Consider the following 27,768-nt stretch of genomic DNA (forward strand, 5'->3'; position numbering starts at 1 on the left):
TCTCAAAGCACATGCAGCAGCTGGAGAGACCACAGAGGTTCCTCACCAGGAGAATCCAGGGCCTCAAACGTCTACAGTACACATGCTAAAAGCTCTTTCCTTCTACTCATTTTCATACAGACTCCTCAGAGGTGACCTCTGTCTGGCATACAAAGCAATCTCAGACCCCGCCTTAATGGGACTGTTGCATATCTGCAAGTCAAGCTTCACTCAAGTAACCCGCACGTGCAACCTCAACCTGGTCTGTGACATCAATAGGACTTGGTGGGACAGATTTGTGTCCTAGAGACTCCCCTATCTGTGGAATAGACTCCCTCTCCACGTTAAACAGAGTACTTCGTTATCCCTTTTCAAGTGTAACCTGAATAACTGGATGGGAAACAGAAAATAGATCCCTGGGATTCCACCTGCGTCCCTGCTGGACAGGGGCTTTCGGTGCTGACTTTTCTAAACATGGGCTAAACTCTTGGCTAGGCTAGGGCCAATAGCCTAGTAACCTCTTATGATCCTATATTGACATGTTGAAAACTTTCCTAGTTGGTGCCTACTAAATAACCAGGGTCCTATCTGGGATTGTACTTCTCTCAAATGTTTGCGTGAGTTACTAGTCTCTGGTCTTCATACTACTTTGTCAAGGTACATATTGCAGCCACTTCAATATGTCTGCCTATGGATCCTTTTTTTTTTTTTTTTTTTTTTTTTTTCAGTAAAACAGCTTCTAATATGAGTGTTTCACCTGTGATTACCTAACAAACAGGTTGCTCATTCCTAGTATCTTAACTTTCAGCAGGAAAAAGATAACCGCATTTCCATCTGAACCTGTACATAAGGCATAAGGTTCATTACATGGAAAATTGTTACTCTCTTTGCTTTGACATCTGCAAGATGAGTATCTGAGTTGAAGGCTCTCTTGCTGGGTAAAAATCCTTTCTGGTCTGCTTTTGGGATAGGGTATCAGTAAGAACAAATCCCTCATTAATACTCAAAGTTGTTTGAATTTCTTTGAATCAGGTCATCAATTTTTGTTCGTCTGAGTCGAAGGGCTCCCCTAAATGGCAATTAACTGACAGATAGGAGCTAAAAGGCCAGCTGCTGCTCTTGTGAAGCCTTTGAGCTGCTGCTTCACAAGGTGGAAATAAAGTACTAAAGATTTTCCAGTCCGAATTCTGACTTTTCCTCTTCAGGGCTGACCAGTCAGGTATCAGAGTGGAAGTGATCCACAGCTTTTGAAGCTATCCGATTGGTGTTTTGGACAAGATGCAACCCGCGTAGCCTAAAGACTACTAAAGTAATGTGGAATTTGCCTACTGTTATGGGTAAGTGCAACTTAAACAACTGTACTGTACTGTATTTAGTGGCTTGCTACAAGTTTTTCCAGTGATAAGTGATACTGTCGTATCTCCACACATGTAAGGAGATTATATGTGTGTGTGTAGTGTGTGCACACACGGCACGCGCACGTGCGCACATACACACATACATATGCATGTATGTATGTATGTATATATATATGTTTGTGGTATTGGTTAAAATAATTGAAAGGCCTTACTGTTGACCTGTGTTTTGTTGACATGCTTGGATCGACAAAACAGATGATCAACAGGTGCTTGAGATAGACAATCCCCAGAGTGGGTGATTATGCCATTTCCCTGGGGATTGTGCAGTCTTGGAAAGTACAGAATTAGCAGTGGGTATGGGAGCACATCCCCCACAAGGGAGACATAGGTGGGCTTGTCCCCTTCAAAAACATATTTTATTTGCTTGCTCTGAGGTTAATCTTCAGAGCATGCACAGAAGAGTGTCAGTATTGATGCGTCAGTGTTAGAGCTGTCAACATTTGCTACAGTCGATCTAGTTGACAAGATATATATGTATATATGTGTGTGTGTCTGTTTAAGTATATACACATACATCTACGTATATATTACAAACCTATTCATCTAAATGCACATGCATAGGGATGATATATATAGATCAGCATCTGCATCAACCCCCTTTTCCAGTTTTTTACATCAGGAAGGGTGTCACAACAACAGTGACCATCACCTGCAGAGAGAGAAAATGTCTATGTGTATTTGCTTACAGAGAGTTTTGGAAGCTAGCTAGCCAGTATGTTTTGAGAGGAGAAAGGAAAATGACATACTTAGAAAAGACCCATACATGCATGGGAAGAACATGTACCTACAGGCATAACCCAGGCAGGAACTGGAGGAGCTCTCCCCATTCTCATTGATCACAGTTTTGTTGAACTGAAACTGCTCAGATCAGTTTAATCAGCCTGCACAAGACTGAGTGCCATCCCTTTAAATCACTGGAATTCAAAATTGTGGAGTAAGGAGCTTTGTTCTTATCCCCATTGCTGTGCTATCTCCCGGTTAGTATTTATAGAGTGGAGGTGTGTGGGGGTGCAGGGAATGTCCCTTCTGCAAAAATGTTATTTTCTGGTCTGTGTTTAACTATGCAGTGTTTGATTGGGGACTGGCAAAATGGGAGTAGTTGTAAGTGGCAGTGATAAATGGTCATATGTGGAGGTCAAGACTGAACCCCTATGTCTGGAACTGTATGGCAGACCTCATAACTAGGAACTACTATATGATCAGACATCAGCATTTACTTAAGATGCATCTAACAGCTTGATACAGTACTAAAAATTGCTAAGATGTGGTGACTTGCTCATTGTTTAAGTTAAACTGAGATACATAGTACAAAAAGGGCTTACACACACAAATGACTGGTGCTAAAGCCACAGACTTAAACTAAACGCAAAAAAATGCATTATCATCCCTTTCAGCAAAGGGGAAGTCCCTGCAAATTACAATATTAACAGTACCACCCTTAGCTCAAACCTTGTGGTGAGTTATTTGGGAACACAGGTTGACAGCAACTTTAACTTTGATCGTCATGTGTCTACAGTGGTAAGGAAAGCCTTATATGTTATAACTCCCTTGTTCTTCTCCCTTATCAGACTACTAATAGAGTCCAACACTCCCTTCTGTATGTACCTCACCAGAAACATGCAGCAGCTGTAGAGACCTCATAGGTTTCTCACCAAGAAAATTCAGGGCCTTCTTCAACACATGACCTACATGGACAGACGTAAGGGTGTGTCACTGTATTCTGTGTCTTATAGGTTGCTGAGAGTTGACTTTTGCCTGGGTTACAGAGCAGTCTCTGACTCTGCCCTAATGGAAGTGCTGCCCATCTGCAAGTCAAATGGGACAAGACTCACTCACTCTAAGGTTCTTAACCTAGCCGTCAAAATTAACAGGATATGCTGGAGAGACAGATACGTCTACCAGAGATTGCCACTCCTCTGGAACAAACTCCCAATTCACATAAAACAGAGCTCTTCAGTGACCCTATTTAAGTGTAACTTAGCTGAATGGGAGACCATAAATTTACCCCAAGGTGTCATGTATGTCCCTCTTGGATAAAGGCAGTTGTTGCTGATCATTGACTCGTACTGCAAATGTAGACCATACAACATGGTCATTAAAGGAACAAGGGTATAACATGTCTAGGCTTATAAAGATCCTAGGGCCAATAACCAAGTAATCTCCTATGAACCTATGAATTAGAGAGATAGACATCTGGTTCAATGGTTAATGAATTCAGTCACTATGTACATACACATCACAAACATGTTAGGGGTAAGCTGCTGAGTGTGATCAGTTTGGGCTGGGGCAGTGTGAAACATGATGGTTGGGTTTGTTGTTCTAGCCACCAACAAACATCATGTTTGTTTATTTCTGCATGTATTTTAATAGATCAGATGTGCTTTTGGGCTACTGCCTTGAGCTTGAAGCCACTAAACCACCAGGGACAGAATTATGAGGTAGGGAAAGGTCAGGGTGTATGTATGTGTGTGCAGGCTTATTCTGCAATGTGAGGTAGACAACCACAAGACCAACAAGTTCATTACTAAAGCTAGAACACATAAATTCCAGATTGTTTAAATCTCCAATACTAACCTCAAGTTAACTGCACAGTGCCTTTTTGTGTATTGCTTGCATGTATGTGTATGTGTGTTTTATATTATATTAAAATGTATATATATACATATATGGATCTAGGACTTTTGATCGAAAGATCAAAAGTCAGAATCCATTATCACCGAACACACTTTAGCGAAAGCGCTTTTCACCGAAAAAGCTCTTTCGCTAAAGTATGTTAAAATAAAAAAAAAAACAGTAAATTAACATTTATGCAGGGGGGCCCCCCACACCCCCCCTATTTTATTATTTTCACTCTGAGATCACACTACAGTGGGGAAAAGGGAAAAATTCCCTTAATCGCAATGTAGTACGATCTCCACAACTCCCTCTACCTCCAGGCATACTTCCGCGAAAGTGCTTCTTCGGTGAAAAGCACTTTCCCGTAAGTATGCCCGGCCGGTTCAGATTCGGTGAAACGGCTGTTCGCTCATTAGTCCCAGACCCATATATATGTATATATATATATATATATATATATATATATATATATATATATATATATATATATATATATAGAGAGAGAGAGACCTATCATATTATGGAAACCTCATTTGACTGAAACGCATTTGACTGAAACCATAAGACTGAAATTTCAAGACTGAAAAGTTACTTGACTGAAACCCATAATACTGAATTTCAACATAATACTAAATTTTAAACTAGACCGTATAAAACCAGACTAGGTGGGAGGTGTGCCCCCCACACCCCCAATGTCTGGTTTTATATGGTCCAGTATAAAATTTAGTTTGTTGAAACTGAGTATTATGGGTTTCAATCAAGTGACTTTTCAGTCTTTTGAAATTTTTTGAAATATCAGTCTTATGGTCTCAGTCAAATGAGGTTTTTATCATATGATAGGGATCCATATATATATATATATATATATATATATATATATATATATATATATATATATATATATAATATACACACACACACACACACACACACACACACATACATATACATGGTGCGTGTGTGTGTGTGCGTGTGTGTGTGCGTGCATAGTCACATTGAATAGATTATTGGGATCATATTTGCATCATTTTATGAAATAAACCACTAAATTAATTCACATTTTAGGTGAGGCATATTTTATGCTGGGAGCAGTCCCCCTTTGCATCCTCTCCAGCCCAAGCAGGGGGAGCTGCTTGGAACTTTCATACCCCCCAATTAAACATTCAAAATGTCCTGCTTCATTGAAGAATACTTGATTGATGTGACTTAACAAAAACTGAGGAAACAACAAAAATCCCTTCAGGTTTGAAACAAACTGGTTAAACCCCTGAGGATTTGTGTAGCCCTACTGCTTGTAGTAGCATAATTGTACCCACAGTTCTTCTCCAGGCAGATAATGTTACCAGACAGTGGGTTGAAATGGCTGATTTAGACCATTCTATAACTACAGAAGGAACTTTAAAACAATAAAAGTAATTTGAAAAATTAAGTGTTCTGGCCAAATTAACAGTAGTCAGTATGAGTACTACCTCAGGACTCCCTAGAAAATAGATTGCACCTAGTGGAAATAGTCCAAATGAAATAATCAATAAATATGAAACCAAGGTGCAAGTAATAAGTGTAAAATACAGGTGCTGTTTTCTAGTATGCGCAGAATTTGTTGTTCTTTTTAGGTGCTTAAGTTGATATCAGTTGTGTTTTTCTTTTTTTCTCTCCCTGTAGTTGTAATGTTGGAGAAATTCATCAGGCTGCTAGCTACTTAAAAGTGGAAGACTTAGTCTCAAAATGCAAAATGAAGCTAGACACTTTGAATGTGACTTTGGCCTGTTCCTACCCAGAACTAATGAGCAGTGATGCACACGATGAACTAAACAAGCATGTTTGCCTTTTTCCTGTGGAGAACCATGAAGATCAAAAAGATTTAGAAATGTTTAATATAAATGAAGTGCAGAGTGCTCCAGAAGAAGGTATGATAATTTGTTCATTATCCCAGGAAAAGGCAGGGACAACAAAGAAGTCGTCTAGAAATTCTCAAAATAATGCTACCCAGCACAGAAAAAATGGGATTACTAATGTGGTACTGCAGCAGAATTTTGGGTTAAGTGTACATTCAGATGAAACGTTTCTGGACACAAGCAAAGAGCCTGTAGACTCAGACCAAACAAAACACTGGGCTAATGACTTGGAGCCACAAGTGATTATCCCAGTGAGCGCAGAAGATGTTTCTTCTCAAGATATTGTAGTCCAAAATAGAACTGGTAAGCAGAGGCAAAGGAGACTACAGAAGAGCCAAGGGCCAAAACAACAGTGTACGTACAATGCAACAAATGAAAATATTATGCAGTCAGAATCTTCCATAAATGAAGAATTAGGGGACTTGCGGCTGAAGTCTAAACCAACATGCAACACTTGCGGTAAAGTTTTTTCAGAAGCTAGTAGTTTGCGGCGTCATGTGCGTATACATAAAGGTGTGAAGCCCTATATCTGCCATCTCTGTGAGAAGGCATTTACACAATGCAACCAGCTGAAAACTCATGTACGCACTCATACAGGTAATTCAATTTTTAATTTATTTATAGTTTATCTATTAAGACTGGTATTTAGTTATTGGAGATGTATAAAGGATACTATTGCCTCCACTGATTTCTTCATTTATGGCAAGGCTACATGTCTGCAGCTTTTCTGTCTGATTTAATACCTACCTAGAATTCCTTTCTCCAGTTCCCCTTGTAAAGCACTACATGATCCCTATCCACTTTTCATTTTATTTTTCCTGGAAGCTGACTTTTCCATATCTCTTTGTTCATGTCTTTTAGTGTTTTTAGCTTGCAGTGACGTCTTACTATACATTTGCTGTCAAACTGTACAATGTATCTATCATGGCCCTTAATTAGTGGTGACAAAAGTCTTTGCCAGCCCTTCTGCCTTTTTGGGGTGGGGCAGTCCCAACTTGCCACTTTATTCATTCCCCTTGTTCCATTTGTCCAGACAAAAAATAGAGAGAGCATAATTCCAGCTGCACAGCCCTTTCTTCACTTCACAAGTCAGTATTGTGAACCACTTTAGTCTTGGTATGAAAGATGCAGTAGGTGATTTTACAGATCTGGACACCATCTGTCTTTGCTAGCAGCCCCCTGTTCTTACGTCTGTTACAAAGCTATACGAGTGTCATTGTAGCCTAATGTTAGCTTATAGGTAACATGGGATCTGACACAATATGATCATGATCTGGAATTTGTCCTTAAATATTATTTCATTGCTTTTATTTGTATCTCTAGTAATACTGAAATGTTTGTAATGTAAGTTATCTATTTTCACATTTGTCCAGCTACAGTAAGGTGTATACTGGGAAAATACCAAAGAAGAAGATGACAAGACTTGGTTCTTTGGCAGAGGATGAAGCCCTGACTGACTCCCAAGTGACCTGTGTTCATTTATCAGCAGTGATACTGGAGGGTCGTGGTGGTGAAGATGGAAGTGAGTGATTGAAGAAGGTGACTTCATTCACTGCAATGCTGACACCTGCTGGAGCGTAGATGTATTGGCCACAGCAATAGACCTAGTAAGCATGTGGTGCAGCAGTGTGCTGCATGACCATGAATTATTTTATGGATGGTAATGTGCATATGCCTCCTAGGAGCAGCTGTTGTGGAGCTGGCAAAGTCTTTGATAAGATGTAGTAAGGTAAGGGAATTCACCAGAAAAGAAGACTGATTCACTTCATATTAACCGATTCTCACCTCCAGTGAAGGAGAAGCTGATGATCTCCCACTCTAGATAGGGAACAAATGGGTCCTAGTGGTCTTAACATGCACAAGCTCACAAATGGGACCAGTTCCCCCCTGAAAAGAGAAATAAGCTGGTGAGGTATACTTCTGATAGATGCCAAGGGGCCCAGAAGAGGCACACCACTGTCACCTGTCATGAGGGGTGTGCCCTGAGGTGTACGCACTGCCTTGACTTCAAGCAGATGTTTGAGGTCTGATGTGAACTTGAATTGTGGGTATGGAAATGCCCTCTTAACGGAAAATGGCTGATGCCAGGTCTGAGTCCAGTGCAAGTCTGTTTTACTTCTGCTGTGTCTTTGACAAGCATGCTCCCAATCCCTGGGTCCTTATCTTTCAACCCTGGTGCACACTCCTCTTACTCTGTCCTTCCTGGTCAAGTCCTTCCATGAACTAGTCTATAGAGCTGGTGAAGGAAAAGAGGTTTCTTCCCACTTAGGATTGTAAAGCTTTTTACAGGTTGTTAAGGAGTGACCTGTGCTTGGCTTACAGGGCAGCCTCTGAACTGGCCCTGACAGAAATGCTACACTTTCATAAATGAAACTGCATGAGGGTTACTTGCTCCAGGGATCTTAACCTAGCCTCTGACATGAATAGGTCTTGCTGGAGAGATAGATGCAGCTTCTAGAACTGTCACTTCCTGGAACAAGCTTCCAATTCACATGAAACTGAGCCCCTCCCTGACTCACTTCAAATGTAACCTAGATCAATGGATGGGTGACTACAAATTCACTCCTGGGGTGGTGCCCATGTCCCTCCTGGACAGAGGAAGTCTGTATCAATTACCATAGACCCTTACCTCAGTGAACTTCACTTCCTTAACCACCGACAATTGGGCAACTCTGGATAAATATTGCTAGGCTGGTAAGGCCTCAAGCCTAGTAACCTTCTATGAACCTGCGAGTCTGACGACTTAGAATCCATTATCCTCAGGACAGAAGAGGACCATGGCTGATGATCTTCGTGTTTCACTGTTGCAGTCATTACATTTGGGTAATCCTGCTGGCAGGTTGCCCTCAGTCGGCCTGAATTCCAAAGTCCTGGGTCCTGCATCAGCTGCTGTCGCCCCTTTCCTGACATCAGGTCGTCAGGGGTATAAAAGATGTGACCAACACCATTTTCTTTAGTCTTTCTTGCCGCACGGTGCCCAAAGCAGAAGCAGTTCGCAAGTGCCGGTCGGCCGACTCCTGAGATTTTCGTGTTCAAGTTTCAGATCCGAAGTCTTCAAAAAAGCTAAGTACCCCATTGGGGAAACTTTTTTCTTGCTCCAGACCGATGTCAGAAAAAGTTTTATTTATTTATTTTATTTATTTTACATTTGTTGACCGGGCTAGTCTAGCTGGATATATATCCGTTTACAGTAGAGGCCCGGGGAGAAAAGCTCCGGTACAGTAAAAATTACAGTGTTGAATATACATATACATAAAGTAAAAATATTTAACAATACATCAAAGATTTTCTACATAGATTTTTAAGTGGTACAAGAGTGGCAAGGCAATAACATTTCAGAAACTTATCAGTCTTACATTTCAAGAGAGAAAAACAAACAAATTTAAAATGTAAAGTTAATAATTGTATTTCTTGTGGAAAGCAAATACCTCATAAGGACCTTCATTCTTACTGTATTCCTTGCCTAGGCCCTGATCACAACTTTGCTGGTTGTCGGTTTTGTGCTAGATTTAACCAATGCACTATTAAGCGTCGGTATGATTTTGCTTTAAACTATTTTGGACGCCGGTTTAATTATCCAGAAATGTCGTCGGATAGCCATCCGACTACCGGAGTTCACAAAAACGCAAAGAAAAGGAGAGAGATAGACGACTGAGGCCCAAAACCGATGACGAAGCTTCTCCTAAGACAGTCGCTGGTTTGACGGTTCTCAGTGAGGCGCTTTCGCAGCCCCTGACGCCTGACTCCCACATGGAGTCGGCCATGCCACTGGAAACTCAAGGTATTGGAGCCTCGGATACTATTCCTTCAGATGGGTCCGGAGCTGCTGAGCAGGCACCGGCTTCTGAGGGTGTATTCAGACCTAAACATCTTTACATTAAACCAACCACAGCTTCAAAGGCAAAGACTAAAGCACCTTCTAAAGCAAAGAAACAAACTCAAGAGCCACGTGGACAGGCCTCTATGCCCAAAAGACAGATGCTCAAAATGGCCGAAGACTTAATTACCTTGATCAGGGGTTCCCATCCCCCTCCTGATTAGAGGCCTAGGCAAGAGCCTGACTATGAATCTTCAGATCAGGTTTCTATTTCTTCTGATTCCTCTTCTGATCAGGAATATTCTCTTCCCCCCTATGAGGATTCTGATACTGAAGAATCTATACCTTCAGCTTCTCCTCCAGAGGACTATTCTTTTGGGGAAACCTTGCATACCATGAGGGAGCATTTCCACTGGGAGAGCCAAGATTTTTCAGAATCTAAAAAGAGGCTCAGGGATTTCCTTTTACTACCTCAACATGGACCACTAGCCATTCCACCTGTGTTAGATATTGTAGATGATGTGTTTTCGGAGTCTAGTCTTGCCCCTGACTCCTTACCTCCAGCTCCTGTTAAGCCTGACAGATATTACAGGGTTCCTGACTCTCATAAATTTCTTTTTAAAAACCCTGCAGCAGACCCAGAAACTATTTCACAGGGCCCCAAAGGAGTTAAGGCTTCCGCTGCAAAAAACCCTACCCCCTCTGACAGAGATTCTAGGGCACTGGATAGATGGGGAAAAAAGGTTTACACATCTGCTACTTTGGCTATAAGGGCCTTAAACTGTCAGTTTCATATGCTCAAATATCAGCAACATGTCATGGCATTGCTTAAACAGAAAATGTTATTAAACTCTGAATGTGCAGAAAACAAGGAAATGCAGGATTTATTGCATGCAGCTGAACAAGTTGGAAAACATACTTTGCAATGTGGTTTTGATTCTTTGGAGGCCTCCTGCAGGGCTGCACTTACTGGTTCTGTAATTAGGAGGCATGCTTGGTTAAAGGAACAAAATATGCCTGATCATGTCAAAGTTAAATTATTAGATGCACCTTTACAGCATGATACTTTGTTTGGTGTTAAGGCAGAGGAAGTGTTAAAGAAAGTGGAGGACAAATCTAAATCTATGCAAACTGTCAAAGATTTTTTACAAGTACAGCCGCCTAGGTTTAGTAGACACTGGTCTACAAAGAATTGGTCCTTTCCTGTGTCAGACAGACCTCTAAGGGGCAGATCCAGATGCCCTAGAGGCATATCCCAGGCGCAAGGTTCCTACAGGTCAAAGCAATGGGGTGCTTCTACCTCCAAAGTTGGAGAAGACAAATCACAACCATACAGGAAACAGTCCCAATGACTTCCCCCTGCCTGCACCAAGCACTTATCTTCTGGCAGCACCCTTAGGGGGGAAATTAGCACTTTTTTCTCAAAATTGGCACATTATAACCCAGGACAAGTGGGTTCTAAATATCGTGTCACAAGGGTACAAGTTCCATTTCCATACCCTGCCAAACGCAAACGGCTGGCCAGATCTGCCAAAAAATCAATGGGCAGAGGCACAAAATCAAGTCTCATCTCTCATGGACATGGGGGCCATTCATCAAGTACCAGAGCAAGAGCAGGGACAAGGATTTTACTCAAGACTGTTCTTGGTACACAGAAAGGACAAGACCTGTGGACCAATACTGGACCTATCTTTTCTGAACACATTCCTGGATATACCAAAATTCAAGATGATGACTTTGCAGCAGCTTCTGCCCATGCTGGTCAAGAACGCTTGGCTGGTAACTCTAGACCTAAAACAGGCATACCTGCATGTCCCAGACAGACAATTATGCAGAAGATACCTTAGATTCAAGGCTGGCTGAATGCATTACCAATTCTCTGCACTGCCCTTTGGCTTATCTACTGCGCCCAGGGTTTTACAAAGTGCCTGGCACCAGTAATTGCATTCTGCAGACAAAGAGGAATACAAATATATCCTTACTTGGATGACTGTCTAATTCAAGCAGAGAACGAGGACATTCTTCTACAGCATCTGGCATTTGTGAAAAGACTTCTAACATGCCTAGGGTACACAGTCAACGAAAAGAAATCAAAACTAGTACCCTTTCAAGAGATAATATTCCTGGGTGCAAGCTTAAATACAGCTGCCCAGATGGCTTATCTCACGCCAGACAAACAAAGGTGTTGGCAACAAAGGCCCAGTTATCTGCAAGAAAAATTCTGCAAGCTTTAGGCTTCATGGCATCCTGCATCCTACTAATTCCATATGCAAGACTGCATATGAGGAAACTTCAATGGTACCTAAAAAGTGTTTGGACTCAACATTGCCACAGCCTGGAAACAATGATTACTCTCATTCCCTGCCTACAATGGGAGTTTTGATGGTGGGCAAAGGCTTGTCACCAAAACAAGGGACAGCCATTCACATTACCCCCAGCCAGGCAGACACTAACAACGGATGCATCAGATTATGCCTGGGGGGCCCACGTGGCAGGAAGATGCGTTCAGGGCACATGGTCCTCAACCCAAATGCATCTACATATCAATCAAAAAGAAATGCTAGCTGTTCAGAATGCCCTGACAGCCTTCACGGACCTACTTCATCCGGGACAACTACTGATAAAGACAGACAACACCACGGTCATGTGGTATATAAACAAGCAGGAGGCACACATTCTTACCCCCTTTGCAGACTAGCCATGACTTTGTGGGACACAGCATTAACTTACCAAGTACATCTGCAGGCACAATTCCTGCCAGGAAGGAAAAATACTCTGGCAGACGAACTAAGCAGAAATCTCATGGATCCCCATGAGTGGCATCTGTCTTCAGCATGATACCAAGGAAATGGGGATGCCCGGACATAGATCTATTTGCCTCCCCTCACAACTACCAACTAGAAAGATTCTGCACGAGGACTTATCACAGACAAGCATGGAAAGTGAACGTCCTATCTTTCAGCTGGAAAAAACTATCAGTATATGCCTTTCCCCCACTGCCTGTCCTCCCCAAGGTACTCCTAAAGGTCAGACAGGAGAAGCCAAAAATGATACTGATTGCCCCAGACTGGCCCCACCAGTACTGGTTTCCAATTCTAAAGAACTTGTCTCAATGCCCGGCTTGGACCTTACCTCAAATACCTCATCTACTGTCCCAGCAAAACAATCAGATCCTGCACAGCCAACTCAGGACTTTAAACCTGGCAGCATGGCGGATAATGTAGTCACACAAAACACACCTCTCAGTAAAGCTGTGATGGATGTCATTTTGGAGGCCAGAAAGCCTAGTACTAGAAAATCTTATGCTGGAAAATGGAAGAGATTCTATGCTTGGAACTAGGCACAAGGAACTGATACAGCTGTGTCAAATATTCCTCAGATTTTGCAATATTTAACTGAGATGCTGGACAAAGGCCTATCTTTTTCATCTATTAAAATTCATGTTTCTGCCATTTTTGGCTCATTACAATACAGAGCCACCAATCTTTTCTCATCCTTTATTAAAACAGTACCTCAGAGGAGCCAAAAATTTAAGGCCTCCAAGGAGATCACCAGTGCCTGCATGGGACCTCAACTATGTCTTGGAAAAACTCACCCTGCCTCCGTTTGAGCCAGCTGCTACTGCTGATATAAAGTTTTTATCTTGGAAAACAGCTCTGCTCCTAGCAATAACTTCTTCAAGATGTGTTTCAGAGCTACAGGCACTCATGGCTGTTGGAACCTTTTATCATTTTTTATCCAGACAGGGTCTCTCTGAGGACGACATTCATGCCTAAGGTGGTGTCCAGTGTGGCACTTAACCAAACTATTCATCTGCTAACTTTTTATCCAAATCCACAGAACAAGGGGGAGAGAATTTTGCATTCTTTGGACGTACACAGCTTAGATTCTACTTGGACACAACCAAAGTTTTCAGAAAAAAAGAGCAATTACTAGTGGCATATGTTGCAGGATCACAAGGAAAGGCTATCTCAAAGCAGACTATTTCAAAGTGGATAGGCCACTGCATTCATTTCTGCTACTTACACCATGGCAAGCCAGTGCCTAAGGGCATTAGGCCACATTCAACCAGAGCTGCAGCCACTTCAGCAGCCTTTTTCAGGGGAGTACCAACCATGGACATTTTAGAGGCTTTGGATCATCCTTTCTTTGATGATTGTCCTCAGGCGTGCAATATTTGCATTGTGGAAGCAGCCTCCGTTAAAGCAGATGCTGTCTTTAAACCCCTGATGGAAAGGAGCATGTTTAAATATCCTTAGGATGGCTTTTGTATAATCTGTTCAGTCGATCAGAAGGCACGTTTTGCCATCTTACTACCAAAGTCTAAAGTTCTGAACAGAGTAAGAGAGCTTATTCCTCTGATACTTTATACCTTATAGGTCTCAACTCTTTGTCTCACCTGCCCAAATTCATGTCCTCCTTAGTAGACCAGGCTTTGAAGAAGCTCTCCTCACTTCTTGAGTCTGGACTCAAGAAAAAAAATGGTCAGGACTGTAATCCACTGCATTTTTGACTGAATGGATACTTGTAGGTAGAACCACAGGTGCATGTACAGTTATTTTTTTTTCCAAGACTATCTGCTCTTAAGAAGGAGCTTAGAAATGTTTTCTGTGATTTCCATTTTGAGGGAAGGGTCTGCTAGCCCTCTTGTGGCTTTGTGAATGACTTCTGCACTTCAGTTTAATTGGTTTCATTGATCCCCCAGGCTACAAATTGCTGTTTGTGATCAACAGTTTGGTGGCTTACGTAAACATCTTGCTCCTTCTCTGCTTCCTCCTCTGTATCCCTATTTGCCATTATGTTTTGTTGTTGTTACATTTTTTAAGAAAAAAAAATTCTCACAAAGCTGTTCTTCCTGGGCCTGGTTCTTCTTTTTTTCAACATTCTGCTGTGTCAAAAAAGCTCCACTGTAGTACCTTTAGACAACTTCTCCCTCTTCCGGGTAATTTTTCCTTTTTTCACAGTGTGTTTAGGACTTTTACTGAGTTTTTTGCCATGGACTGTCCTTTTAAGAAGTGCACTTATGGGAGGAAAATTCCTTCCCAGGATAAACATGAAGTATCTGTAATTTGTTTAGGTGTGAAAGAAAAAAGCACAGTACCACCAAGTGCCTTATTTGCAGACAGTTTGCTACATAGACATGATAAGTTGTGACATAATTTATATGAAAAGATCCTTATTTGCAGTGTTGGATTCTCTTGACCTTAGACCATTCACTTTGATGTGGAGGCCTTCTGCATCTTCTGCTCTGCCGCCATCTGTTTTGAAGACTGTTGGAGCTCAAAGTCATCATGTTGAAGGCTCGTGATATCTAGGATTTGATGACATCTGTTGAATTACTAGCCAAAAAGAAGTAGAAACCACCTGTTGCTTAATAATTCTACCATGGATCCTTGCATCTTCCTATAAGGAAACTTTTCTAAATCACTGACTTTAAGTCTGACTAATGTACTGGATTCTGGGTCAGGCAGGTAAGTATCTATTGTTTTTGGACTATGTCTTCAGTGCTAAATCCTTTGATGCTGAAACATGTCGCTACCCCTGTTAAATTATGGCTTGTTTTCTGTGCCTTTCTTCAAGGCATAGGTTAAGCATTCTAGTAACATTTCCCCTTCCTTTTCTTTTGGGAACAAGCAGTCTGTCACAGTTTTTTTCCAATGCCCAGAGCACTGATGATTTCCTCACTAGTTCCATAATTTATGGGTTTAGCCCTGAGGGTATCTGTCAGTGTTCTTTTTTATTTATTACTTATTTATTTATATATATAGAGTTTAAGTCTCTGCTGCCTCCTATTCAGCAGTCCCCTTCAGGCCAGTCAGCTTATTCATTATCCATCACCTGTGCAAGGGTCAACCAGGAGGGTCCATCATTAAGGCAGCTATCAAAGGTAGTTTGGGCTTAGAAAGGTCTACACTCTGTGTCAAACAGACTATGTTCTTTGGGTGGGGCATGCAGTGGGCATCAGCTCTATACCACTGTTCTACAAGGGGATGATAGCAGGATGATGTGCAAACCCACAAGAGGCCCTCCCCTCACTTCCACAAGGGTCTGATGCACCAGGATGCCCTGCCCCCCCACCCGCACAAGAGGCATTATTTTTGGTTTCCCTGGTTTCAGTGTACCCTTGGGTGTACCTCATCCTTTTCTGCCTGGGCTGCCAAGCTCCTGAGTCACCTGGGCTGTAGCTAGGACTTTGTCCATCTAGACTACTAATGCAGGTGGAGGTATTGGTTTTGACCCATTTGATATCAGAATCAGTGCCACAACCTACAATGTTAGTTGAGCCCTCAACTTCAGTCTCAGAATCAGTAGTCTTGATGCTGGTGCTCTCATCCTGTGTTGATGTTTACATCACTGACACTTTCAGTGTCAGTGGTGGTTTGAGGTCTTGCACTCATCCTCAATCAGTTGTTGGTAGCGCCAGCCTCTGTCTCAATGGTGGTGATATTAGGAACCTTATGCTCGAAAGTTTTTGCATTTGACTTGGGTCTTAGTGTCAGTACAGACTTTAGCATCAGTCTCGAGTCAAATCCAACAGCCACATTTTCTTTGGTATGCCTAGTATTGTATCCACCTTTGTTGCTGATATTGCACATATAATAAGTTAGACATTCTACTGACCCAAAAGCCATGCAGATTGTCATTCAGGACAGATGGCTGCAGAACTCCCTGCAGCCTTCCATTACAGTTTAATTCCAGAAGAAATAGTTTTTCCTCACCTTAGGTTTTTCTTCCTCCCTTGAAATTATCTAGGAAGGCCATGTACAAAAGCAAGTTCTTTGATTCTCCCACTTAATTGCTTACAGCTGATACTGACAGTGAAGAAAATACTGATTCCCCACCTACCCCCTAAAGGACCCCACATTTTTGCAGTCTTCTAGATAATGTGTCACGTCAGAGGCATGGCCCACTGACTGTGTATATTCTTCACAGTGGATTTTGCAGAAGAGCCTCTAGCTAACCCAATAAGCCTCTTGTTTATTCTGTAAGGTAGTAGATATTTTATAACTAGCCACCAGTGTCACATGGAAGAATCCAGATTCAGGAGTTCTGGCTCTCAAGAAAGCAGACTGTGTCCTTTGTTGTCCTAGAGATTGGAGATGTTCACCATATTAATGACTGCTGCAGCAGCATTAGCTATATGGAGTTATATCCTGCCAAGAATATAGCCGCTGGACAGCATGTCCCAAACTGTCAAGCAGCTTGAACTGAGCTGACTAAAAGACAGGTTTGGGAACACAGCCCTTCAGAGCTTTACTGCCGTTGAAGAGTGTACTCTTCTCAGGTTTTCGAGGATAAACAGTTGGCTTGTGCTTTCCTTTGCTGGGTAGGTAAGTTTCCTTTGGGGAAAAAATTCCATTTTCTTAATTTTGTTGGTTTACTTTCCTCTTCAATAAAGTTATTTTAAAACTTGGAGTGTTTTGTTTCAACTGACTGTCTGAGACAGTAATGTACTTTTAAACAGAACACTTGTCTGCTTTCCTCTCTGTTTAAAAGTAATGTAAAGTAAATGAACAGTTTTTTCAATGGGGAGATTATTTGTTTTTCTTTTATGGGGCAGGAATAGTGTTTTACAACTTTTTATTGTGTTTTTTGTTCTCTGTCAAAAAAGCAACATTTGTGGACTGGTAATGTTTACTGGCAATTGCTGCTCGTCTTCCCTGGGAAAGAGGCACCATTTTTGGCTTGACTATAGAACAGACTACTGGTCCCATGGTTAGTCCATCTTCCAGCCACAAAAAAAAAAATTAAGCAAGGACCCTTTGCCATAAAAGCAGGCTAGTAATTTGCCTCAGACGCAGGTGGGTGACTCCGCTGTGGGCATTCACACCACTCATCTTTTACTCCGGATCCCTCTGGGGTAGCACCTACAGCCACTTTGGACCAGGGTTAGCCATGTCCTATGCAGCTGCTAGGGTCCCCTTAGTGGGGAAGGGAGGGCTACTGTTGTCAGTCCTGGGAGATGGAGCAGGAAAGGTTTCCCTGTTGTGTCAGAATGCTGCGCCCAACCCTGCTGCGTCAGAATGCTGCGCCCATCCCTGCTGCTTCCATTAATAACATGGTTAGCCCCACTTTTCCCATCAAACAGCATGTATCTACTCCTCCTCAGTTTTCTTTGGATAGGAATAGTTTACTGGGATCTGGCTCATGGATTAATTCAGACCATTGTAGTTTCTGGTAACAGAAAGAGGGATTCCTCTTTAACTGAAGAGATTCAAGAGTCAGAATCTGAACATGGAGATGCAGCCATAGATAGTTTTGTTTTTTTCCCTCAGATTTCTCGTTCGTAAACTCAGTTTCTGATTCTCCCTGTGGGGGGGGTCTGTTTCTCTGAACCTATTGCTAGAATATGTCAGTTTTTTCAGTGGGAGAACACTGAGGTTTCTCAGTCCCTCAGAAAATACTATGACAATTAGAGAAGATTTTTTTTTCACAAACTACACCCATTCCTCCTGTTCTGTCAGCCTTAGAGGATATGTGTTATTGCCTGCAGTTTTTCCTGCCAGTCAGCCAGCTGTCCCTAAAAAGGCAAATAGGATGTATAAAGTTCCTCAGTCTTTTAAATTTTATACACTATTCCCAACATCGAACCAGTAGCTATAGTTTAGTTGATCATACTGCTGCTAAGGTCTTAGTTAATTCCAATCCTACTCTTTCTGATAAAGATGGGAACAATTATTAATAGGTATGGGCAAAAATTATAAACTTTGATTTTCAGATTTTGAATTGTTAGGCTCATATGTTGAAGATTGTTCTGACAAATTGTGAAAGTATGAGATGTGCTTTATATGCACTTTCTTTTTGTGAGGAAAATTCTGCTTTAATTAACTTGTTTTTTCTATTGCACAGGGCATTAGTCATTATTTGCAGTATGTGTATGACTGTTGATGCTTCTTCCAGGACTATGAACCACTAGTGCTGTTCTTAGGAGGTTTGCATGGCTACATTTTCAGAACCTCCCAGATGATAAAATAAAATTTTAAATTCTCCCTTATATAGAAATTATGATCCTCTGTTGCAGTGGTGATCAAAAAGTGTGATGAAGGGGGCGAGCTGATGCAGAGAATCTGTAAGATATCTTTCCTTATCAATGTTGCATTATTCCTAACGTGTGGGATCTCCTGCCAAGGATAGCTTAATGTCCGTCCAATATACCAAAGCCTTTACATCCTCCCAACTTCATACACCAGGTGTATCCCCCTGTGCAGGTGTAGGCCATAAAGGTAAAGTATGTACGCTCCATATTCAGAACTTCTTTGCTGACAGTCCGAATGTTACAGCTGAAGGTCAGTCTGAAAGCCCTTCCCTGAGCTAGATACTACCAAGCTGTTTACTGATAAGTACCCTGTTGGGGTTTCTTTTTTTTTCTCCCTTTACTTGTATTCTTAGGGTTCATGTCATCCAGGAAGGGAAAATATCAATGTGTGAGGCAGACTTCTCATAAAGACCATCAGGAGAAGTGTTTATTTTCTTTAGGTGCTTCACATGATCATACCTAGTATGCCATTTGTCAGGCTTTTGTTCATAAAACACTTCACAGCTGTCTGTCCACTTTATCCATTTATCTTGAGAACCAACGTCTCAAACGTCTGACCTAGGGTATTATGGCCGAATCTGCCTGCTCCGAGATAGTCATCTTTTAAAAAGAAAACCAAGAAGTCTCAGTCTGACTCTGCTGCTGTCCAGCCTCTGCCAGACTTCTTTCTCGAGGTGACTGAAGACCCTGAAGACCATCTGGTGCCAACACCAGATTCCTCTGCCATAACCATGTCAGAGGTCAGCATGGAACTAGCTTATCGCATGTCCTTTGAGGCAATGCAGACATCTACCACAGACATTGAGGGGGAGCTACAACTGATCATTTCTGAAGGGCTTAGGAGGATTCTCTGATTCTGGTTAGTAAAGAGGTCCATGGTACCCTTATTGAACCTAGGCATGGCTCAGTCCTTTCTAGTTTGGTCAAAGCTGACGTCTCACTAAAGAAGTAGAAAATTAAGCACATTCCTCCCATTGCTGAGTATCCTCAGAGGGAGTGGCAGGATTTTACCTAAGGCTTGTTTAATGCCCTGATGGCTTTAATACCACTTTATGAAGTATCTTTTCCTACTTCTCCTTGAACTTCATGTCCAGTCATAAGGACTAGGGAATCTGATTCTTAAGATGAAGAGATGGATTGGGAAGATGAATCATTGGCCTACTCCTCACAAGTTACCTCTCCTTTGGATGGTAGATCTGAGGAAGAGGATTCCTTGAGTCTTGACTCTGCCTTTGAGGATTTGCCCTCTTGGGACACAGAAGCTTGCATGATGGAACATTTTTAGTGGGATTGCTCACAAGTCTCTGATGTACAAAAGTGGTATTATGAGCTGTTGCAGATGGAATCTCCTAAACCTTCTGCTATTCCCCCTGTGTTGGATGCCTTGTCTGATACATTTGCAGCTGCCTCTTTGGCTCCTGATTTCCAACCTCTGGCTCCTTACAAGCCTGACAATTTTATAAGGTGTCTGAAGCCTTTAAGTACCTCTACAAGTGTCCTCCTTCAGACCCTGCTCTGGTCTTTCTTTCTGCTGACAAGCCATCCAAGCTTTTGCCGTCTTCCAGATTTTTTCCTTCTGATAAAGACAGTTGGGATATGGAGATACTGGGGAAGAAAGTGTACACTTCTGCCAATCTGGCCATCAGGACCATTCATTATCAAACCCATATAACCAGGTATGTTTTGGTCGTTTTATCCTAATTTGAGGGGGGACGGTCTGACCTTCCTGACTCTGAAGGTAATACATCTGCCCTCTCTTTATTGAATTCCACTTCTCAGGCTGCTTGTCACGCTATCAAATGTAGTTATGATGCAGCTGATGCATCTTCTAGATTTGCTGCTTGATGTTCAGTTATGAGGAGGTACTCTTGACTTCGCCTCCATGCTTTACCTTATGATATTAACGCCAAGCTTCTACATTCTCCCTTGGGCAATCAGAATCTCTTTCATACAGTTGCTACTGACTTTTTTAAGTCTGTAAAAGACAAAGGTGGTGATGCAGGATCTTAAACAAGTCTTTCCTTCTCCTGTGCACACATTTCAGAGAAACTATCCTACGTTTGCCATTGTGCATGTGCAGTCTTGTCAGCCTTCCAAGGGAAAGAGGGTTCTTGAGCATGTGTTCTCTGATAAAACCACCCAGACTTCTAAAACTCAAAAACCCAACTTAAGGACAAATCTGCTTCCATCTGAATCTGAAATAATTTCTCCCCTTCCCCATGACCACATTCCCGTCTCTTATGCTGTCCCTGTCTCTCCCTGTTTGGTAACAGATTACTTCAGACTGCTGAGTTCTCTGTTATCTGTAATAGTTATATTATGGTAAGAAATTCATTTCCCCCTTTCTCAACCTCCTCCAGAACAACCACCTCATTTTTCTGGGGTTCTGCATGATTTACTGCATCAGGACACCACACCACTCCACACCATTCACCCCACTCCAGAATCCCAAAGAGAAACATGGTTTTACTCAATAATGTTTCTGGTTTCAAGAAAAGAGGGATCTTGGAGACTGGTCTTAGACCTCTCTTTTCTAAATACTTTTCTAAAGATTCCTTCCTGCCAGATGCTTTCCCTCCATACTGTTTTTTCTCTTATTTCCACAGGCTTTTGGATTTCCCTAGACATAAAGGACACCTATCTTCATATTCCCATTCATCCTCTATTCAGAAAGTTTTACGTTTGCACTTCTGCCTCTCATTGTCAGTTCTCTGCTTTGTCCTGTGGTCTTTATACGGCCCCCAAGGTGTTCACCAAACATCTGGTCAGTGTCATAGCCTTTTTCAGGCTTCAGGAAATCCAGATATTCCCATATCTGGATGACCTGCTTTAGACTTTGTCTCCATGCAGCTTTTTGCAGGATGTGCACTACACCATACTCTTGCATACTCTGGGATTCACCAGCAGTCTTGAGAGGTCAAGCCTGACTCCATCTCAAGACCACATTTTTCTGGGTTGCAAAATCCAAGCCATTCCAATGTTAGCTTCTCTTCCTTCTCCCAAGGTTTTCTCTCTCTGACAGCCTACTTCTAGTCTCTGCTTCATCTTTCTCTCATTCCTGCAAGGGAATTTCTCAAAACTCTAGGGTTCATGGCATCTGCCATTCCCATACTCCCCTTTGCCAAGCTTCATATGAGGAAACTTCAGTGGTACCTTAAGGACGGTTTGACTCCAGCATTGCATTCTTGGGAGTTTCCAGTTCCCTTAATTCTTTGCCTCAGACTTGAGTTTCATTGGTGAATTCAGCAGTTTACCCTCTATCTAGGATTGCCTCTTCAGAATCCTACCCCTACTCAAGAGCTGTTTTTAGATGCTTCCAATCTGGGTTGGGGAGCCTCTTCCAACAATCTGCGGGTTCGGGGACTATGGCCCCTTAATCAGAGGGCATTCCACATCAACATAAAAGAAATGAGGGGCAGTCATTCTTGCTCTTCAGGCCTTCCATCCTCTTTGGTCTCCAGGCCCTTTAAAGGTCTTTGCAGGCAATATCATAGTCATGTGGTACATCAACTAACAGGGGGGGCACAAGGTCTTATCTTCTTTGCAGACTAGCCCTTTAGGCCTGGGAGTTGGCTATCTGCCATCAAGAAACCCTTCAGGTGGTTTACACCTCTTCAGAACAAAACTTTGTGGCAGACTCCATGAGCAAGTCCAGGATACAACCTCATGAATGGATGCTTCACAGAGAGGTGTTTCTGGACATAGTATATTGTTGGGGTATTACTCAAGTGGATCATTTTGCCTCCCCTCTGAACAGGCAGTTTCCTTGCTTCTGTTCCAGAGTCTCAGTTCCTCTGACTTGGAAGATGGATGCCATGTCCTTCTCTTGGAATGTTCCTATATGCTTATCCTCCTAGTACTACTTCCCAGTGTCCTGCAAAAGATCAGGAAGGAGTCGACAAGAATCTTGCTGGTGATTCCCTTTTCGCCCAGACAGCACTAGTCTCCCTTCTCTGTCACCTTGCCTGGGGCAGTCATCATAAGGTACCTCACTGGATGAATCTTCTTGCACAAGACAAGGGGTCTCTCATTCACCCACTCTTCAACTGACATTTGAGTGATAGGATTTTGAGTGATATGATTTTGATCCCATTTAGACATCACTTTTCTGGGGATATGCTTAGGGTTCTGTAAGGGCCAGAAAATCCTATATGTCTAAATGGAAATGATTGTCTGTTTGGTTTTTCAAGCATCACCAGGATCCCTTCACAGTGGGGTTCCCTGTGGTACTTTCTTACTTATGTGAATTGTTCTTTGCTGGCTTAGCTTATTCTTCTTCTGTTAAAGCTCACTTGTCAACAGTTTGTGTTTGTCTGCCCTTAAACTCACCTTTTCCCTCTCGTTTGAGGTCAAACAATTTCTTAAAGGTGTCCTTCTTGTCAGACTTCCAAGAAAACCTAATCCTCCCTCTTAGAACCTTATTTTGTCCTTGAAAATCTGACGACTTCTCCTTTTGAGCCCACCTCTTCTTATTCTTTGCAACACTGCACATAGAAAACTGTTTTGTTGGTTGCCCTTACTTTAGCCAAGACAGTTTCTGAACTTCATGCTCTGATGGCGATTCCTCCCTTTTTGATAGGCAACAGGGTGTCTCTGCATACTAATTCTTTTTTTGCCCAGTGTGGGAATACGTTTTCTCATAATCAGTCTGCCCAGCTTCTTTCCTTTTTTTCCTTGTCTGCAGTCTACTAATGAGAAGGTTCTTCTCACCTTGGATCTACATAGACAGTTCAGGTGTTGCTTGGATAAGACAAAGGCTATCTGCAAATCTGAGCAACTTTTTGATTATTATCATACCAGGACATTCGGTATGGTAGTTTTTAAGTAAACCAACTCCTACTGGATTTCGAGGGCCATTTCTTCATGGAAAACCGCTTTCTGCTTCAGTTCAAACTCATTTTATGAAGGCAGTGGCCTCTTCTGGAGCTTTTATTAAGGGTTTGGATACTAGATCCATCCTTGAAGCTGCCACTTGGTCGTCTGTCCACAACATTGCAAGTTGGATGTCATTTCCATAGCTAGGTTAGGATTTGCCAGGGCTGTCCTTTGTGGGTTTGTGAAAGGCTCCTCTATGCCTTCCTCCTCCCTTCCTTTTCAGTAGCTTTGATAATCTCCCACATATTGAATATTGTAGCAGTGATAAGGAAGGACATAGTACAGTTATGTAAAATCTTACCGTAACAATAGATGTCCTTCTTTTAACTGTTGCAGTATTCAGTCCCTCCCTCCTGCCCCCTTTGCTCTCTTTCTTCTCTTGGGAACTCTTTGCTGGTCAAGAGGTCTTTGACTTTATCTTCTGTTTCTTTATCCTCTCTGAATGTGCATGTTATGCTTTCTACTGGGATTGCTCTAGTTCTCCTAGGGCACTTCAGTTCTGAGTATGGAGCATACGTATGTCACCTTTATGCCCTATGTCAGTGTCGGGAGCATATGCCTAATGTAAGACGCTGGATGTAAATGCTTTCATATACTGGCCAGATATTGGGCTATCCTTGGCAGGAAATGCCATATGTTATGAATACTACAAAAGTGAAAAAAAAGGGCATCTACTGTTATGGTAAGATGTTACACAACTGTACTATTTTTCAACCCTTTTCCAAATTAGCCAAGGAATTTTTATCTCCTCATTCAGTTTTGACAAAAAACAGAATAAATAGTCTCAACAAACGCCGGTAGACATATGTTTAAGAAGAAATGACATGGGGGTTCCAAAAGAAGTCTCAAACCTCCCAAAACTAAGGGAAGTCCAATAAGTCTAAATGACTATTCAAGAGACCTTCTGACCCCTTTCCATCCTGGTCCCTTTTTTTTCCCAGAAAGTCTGAATCTCCATTTTCCTATTTGGCAACAGATTGTTTCAGACAAATGGGTTCTGAAAATCATTCATCAGGTTTACAGATGGCAGTGGGAGGAAATTCCTCCTTTCCGGAGGGGGGGGGGTCAATCCTCTTCCTCCAGATCAGACTGCTTTCTTTCCTTCTGCTCTTCATCACATGCTATTTCAAGGAATGATAGAACAAGTTCCTCCTTCTCAGGTAGGTCCAAGGAAGGTAGTCAATGAGCTTCTTAGTGCCAAAAAAGAAAATGCTTGGGGACCAGTTTTGAATCTTGCTTTTTTTTAAACATGTTTATGGTGGTACCCAAGTTTAAAATGTTGCCACTTCTCAACCTGTTATCTCTTCTTCCTCTTTCAAGTTTTCTGGTAACACTAAACTTAAAAAAATGCTTATGATCACATCTTTACTCATCCAGACTTCAGATGTTTCTTAAGGTTGTGTGTGTCTGGATCACATTATCAATTCTCTGTCTTACTATTTCAACTGCTCACTGCAGTAAAATTGTTCACAACTTGTCTAGCTCCAGTTATATTTCTTTGCAGGCTGCAGTTTATACACATTCTTCAATATTTAGACAACTTGCTTATCTTTGCAGAGACTTTTTAAAAGTGTCAGGAATATCTGACTTAGGATTCCAAGAGAACATTCAAAAGTCTTTCTTGACACCCTCACACAGGATTGTGTTCCTGGAATGTCAGCTAGATACCTCACTTCAATCAAATTTTCTTCCACAGGAAAAATAGATCTTTATTTAGATCTGTTTCTAAGGTTTTCCAGTCAAACTTTGGTTACTTTGAGGGAATACCTCAGGATTTTGGGTCTCGTGGCTTACATGATTCTCATGACACCCCTGGCAAGATTTCACATGAGAAAGATACAGTGGTGTCTGAAATCTCTTTGGTCCCAGCATCAACACATTTAAACTCTAGCACTGGGATTTGAAAAGGTAATCAGAAGATAAATTGTTGGTGGAGACAGCAGATATCCTTAAATCCAGGTCTCCCTTCTCCAGCCTTGCTCCAAAGCAGTCGGTCACCACAAGCACTTCAGACTTTGCTTGGGGAACAGTTTCAGGAATAAAAGTCCAGGGGTGTGTGGGACACCATGGACAAACTAAAGCACATAAATATCAAGGGTATGCTTACCCTGATCAAGGCACTTAACTTTCAAAACCATCTTTGGTCCCCTGATCTCTTCAAGTGGTTACAGACAATACCACAGTCATGTGGTACATCAAGAAAGGAGGGAACCAGGTTCATAGGTGTGTACTAGGCTAATGGCCCTGGGGCCTTTACAAGCCTAGCCATATGATTACCCTGGCATAGTGCCACCCGACCTTAGTTTCCAATGTCTGTTGAGTAGAGCCACTGAAGTTATCCCTGGGGTGAATTTTCTATTTCCCATCCACTCCTCAAGATTTCTCTTGAAGAGGGTCAGCGAGGTGCTCTGCTTGACATGTATGGGAAGTCTGTTCCATAGCATGGGCAGTCTCTGGGTTATAAACCTGTCCCTCCAGCATGTTTTGTTAATTGTGGTAATGAGGTTGAGGTCTCTGAAGCATGTGGTGCAGAGGGATTTCTTTAGATGTAGCATTTCTAACAGAGCTGAGTCAGATGTGGCTTTGTAAGTCAAGCAGAGATCGCCTTGAAGTAGGCGATATGAGACACAGAATAGTTGGAGCTTTTTGAGTCTGTCCATATAGGACAAGTATTTAACGCCTAGGATCCTCTTTGTGAGGTACTTTTGCAACCTCTTCAGTTGTTGCAAGGTATTTAGTGAGGTACATGCCAAATGGGACATTGTACTTGATGATTGCCCTAATGAGGTAAGAGTAGAGGGAGACAATGACCTCTTTCTTCCTGGATGCAAAACCCTTAGTAATGAGATGTGCCACATAGAAGGACTTTCTGACCACAGTGGCAATGTGGTGATCAAAAGAGAGGTTTCTGTCAACCTGTGTTCCCAGATCTCTTATAACGCCTTCTGTGTTCAGTGGACTACCATCAATGGGGTAATTCATGGGAACCAGGTTTTTCCCAAAGGGAATGATGACACATTTTTTGGCATTGAACTTAAGGCCATGGTTCTGACACCAGTCGTTGGTCTCAGTGAGGCCATTCTGTAAGATGTCAACATCACTTGGGAAGTTAATAATAGCTACCAACTTGCAATCGTCTGCGAACTTTGTCAACCAGAGTCCCTTCGTGTTGGCCTGGACTTCGGAGAAGTAGATACCAAACAGGAGAGGACCCAGGACCGAACGCTGTGGGACTCCACTCGTGACTCGTCAGCAGTCTGACTTGGTGTCAGCTACTTTCACACTGTGGGTTCTTTCTGTGAGCCAGTTTCCAACTCACCTAGTGATATAGGGGTTGATGCCAAGCTTAGTGAGTCTTTCTATGATTCCTGAGTGGGGAATGGTATCAAAAGCCTTGGCCAGATCAAGGTAGGCTGTTTAAACCACCTTGCCTTCATCCACAGCTCTGGTGACTGACCCAAAGAAGTTAACCAAGTTGAGCAGGCATGATCTACCCTTCACAAAACCAAACTGTGTGGGATCCAGAGTTTGGAGATTCCCAATAACCTTGTTTATTAGGTCCATGATAATTCGTTCCATAGCTTTGCATATCAGACTCGTCAGGCTAATGAGGCGATAGTTCCCAGGGTCTGTAGTCGCTCCTCCTTTGTGGAGAGGGATGCCTGTAGCAGTGTGCCATTCGTTAGGGACAAAGCCTGAGGTGTAGCTGTAATTGAACAGGGCACACAGGTGAGGTGCCAATTCACTCTGTAGTTCATGTAGAACACAACAAGGGATATTGTCAGGTCCCATAGAGGCTGTACTCTTGGCCTTGGACAGTGCTGTTTTAACCTGTGCAGCAGTAATACCGGGTGCCTGACAATCTACTGGTATTGTGATTGGTCCTTTGGGAGGGGAGAGAGGGGAAAGTTGGCACTGAATCTGTCGGCCAGTATACTGGCAATATCTGTTAGCTTGGTATAGGAGGTACCATTGTGCATTAGCTCAGAACAAATCTGGGTATTACCATGGAGATTCTTTATATAACTATAGAAGGCCTTGTGGTTGTCTTCACTATTTGCTGCAATTCTGTTTTCATAGCTAGCTTAAGAGGATTTGATGAGGGATCTCAACTTTTTGTTGAGGCTGATA

The 27,768-nt window shown here is 42.2% G+C and overlaps 1 protein-coding gene across 1 annotated transcript in view; it reads left to right on the top strand.

Annotated features, from left to right (window-relative positions):
• MYNN (myoneurin) overlaps positions 1-27,768 on the top strand; it is a 655,694-nt gene that overhangs the window by 120,378 nt on the left and 507,548 nt on the right. Inside the window, exon 3 of the mRNA XM_044070083.1 lies at positions 5,676-6,505. Within this exon, the coding sequence (XP_043926018.1) occupies positions 5,676-6,505 (830 nt within the window). The remainder of the gene's footprint in view (positions 1-5,675; positions 6,506-27,768) is intronic.

Source organism: Protopterus annectens, chromosome 4.part1 (assembly GCF_019279795.1).
Source record: "Protopterus annectens isolate FY-2018-M chromosome 4.part1, PAN1.0, whole genome shotgun sequence".
NCBI lineage: Eukaryota > Metazoa > Chordata > Ceratodontiformes > Protopteridae > Protopterus > Protopterus annectens.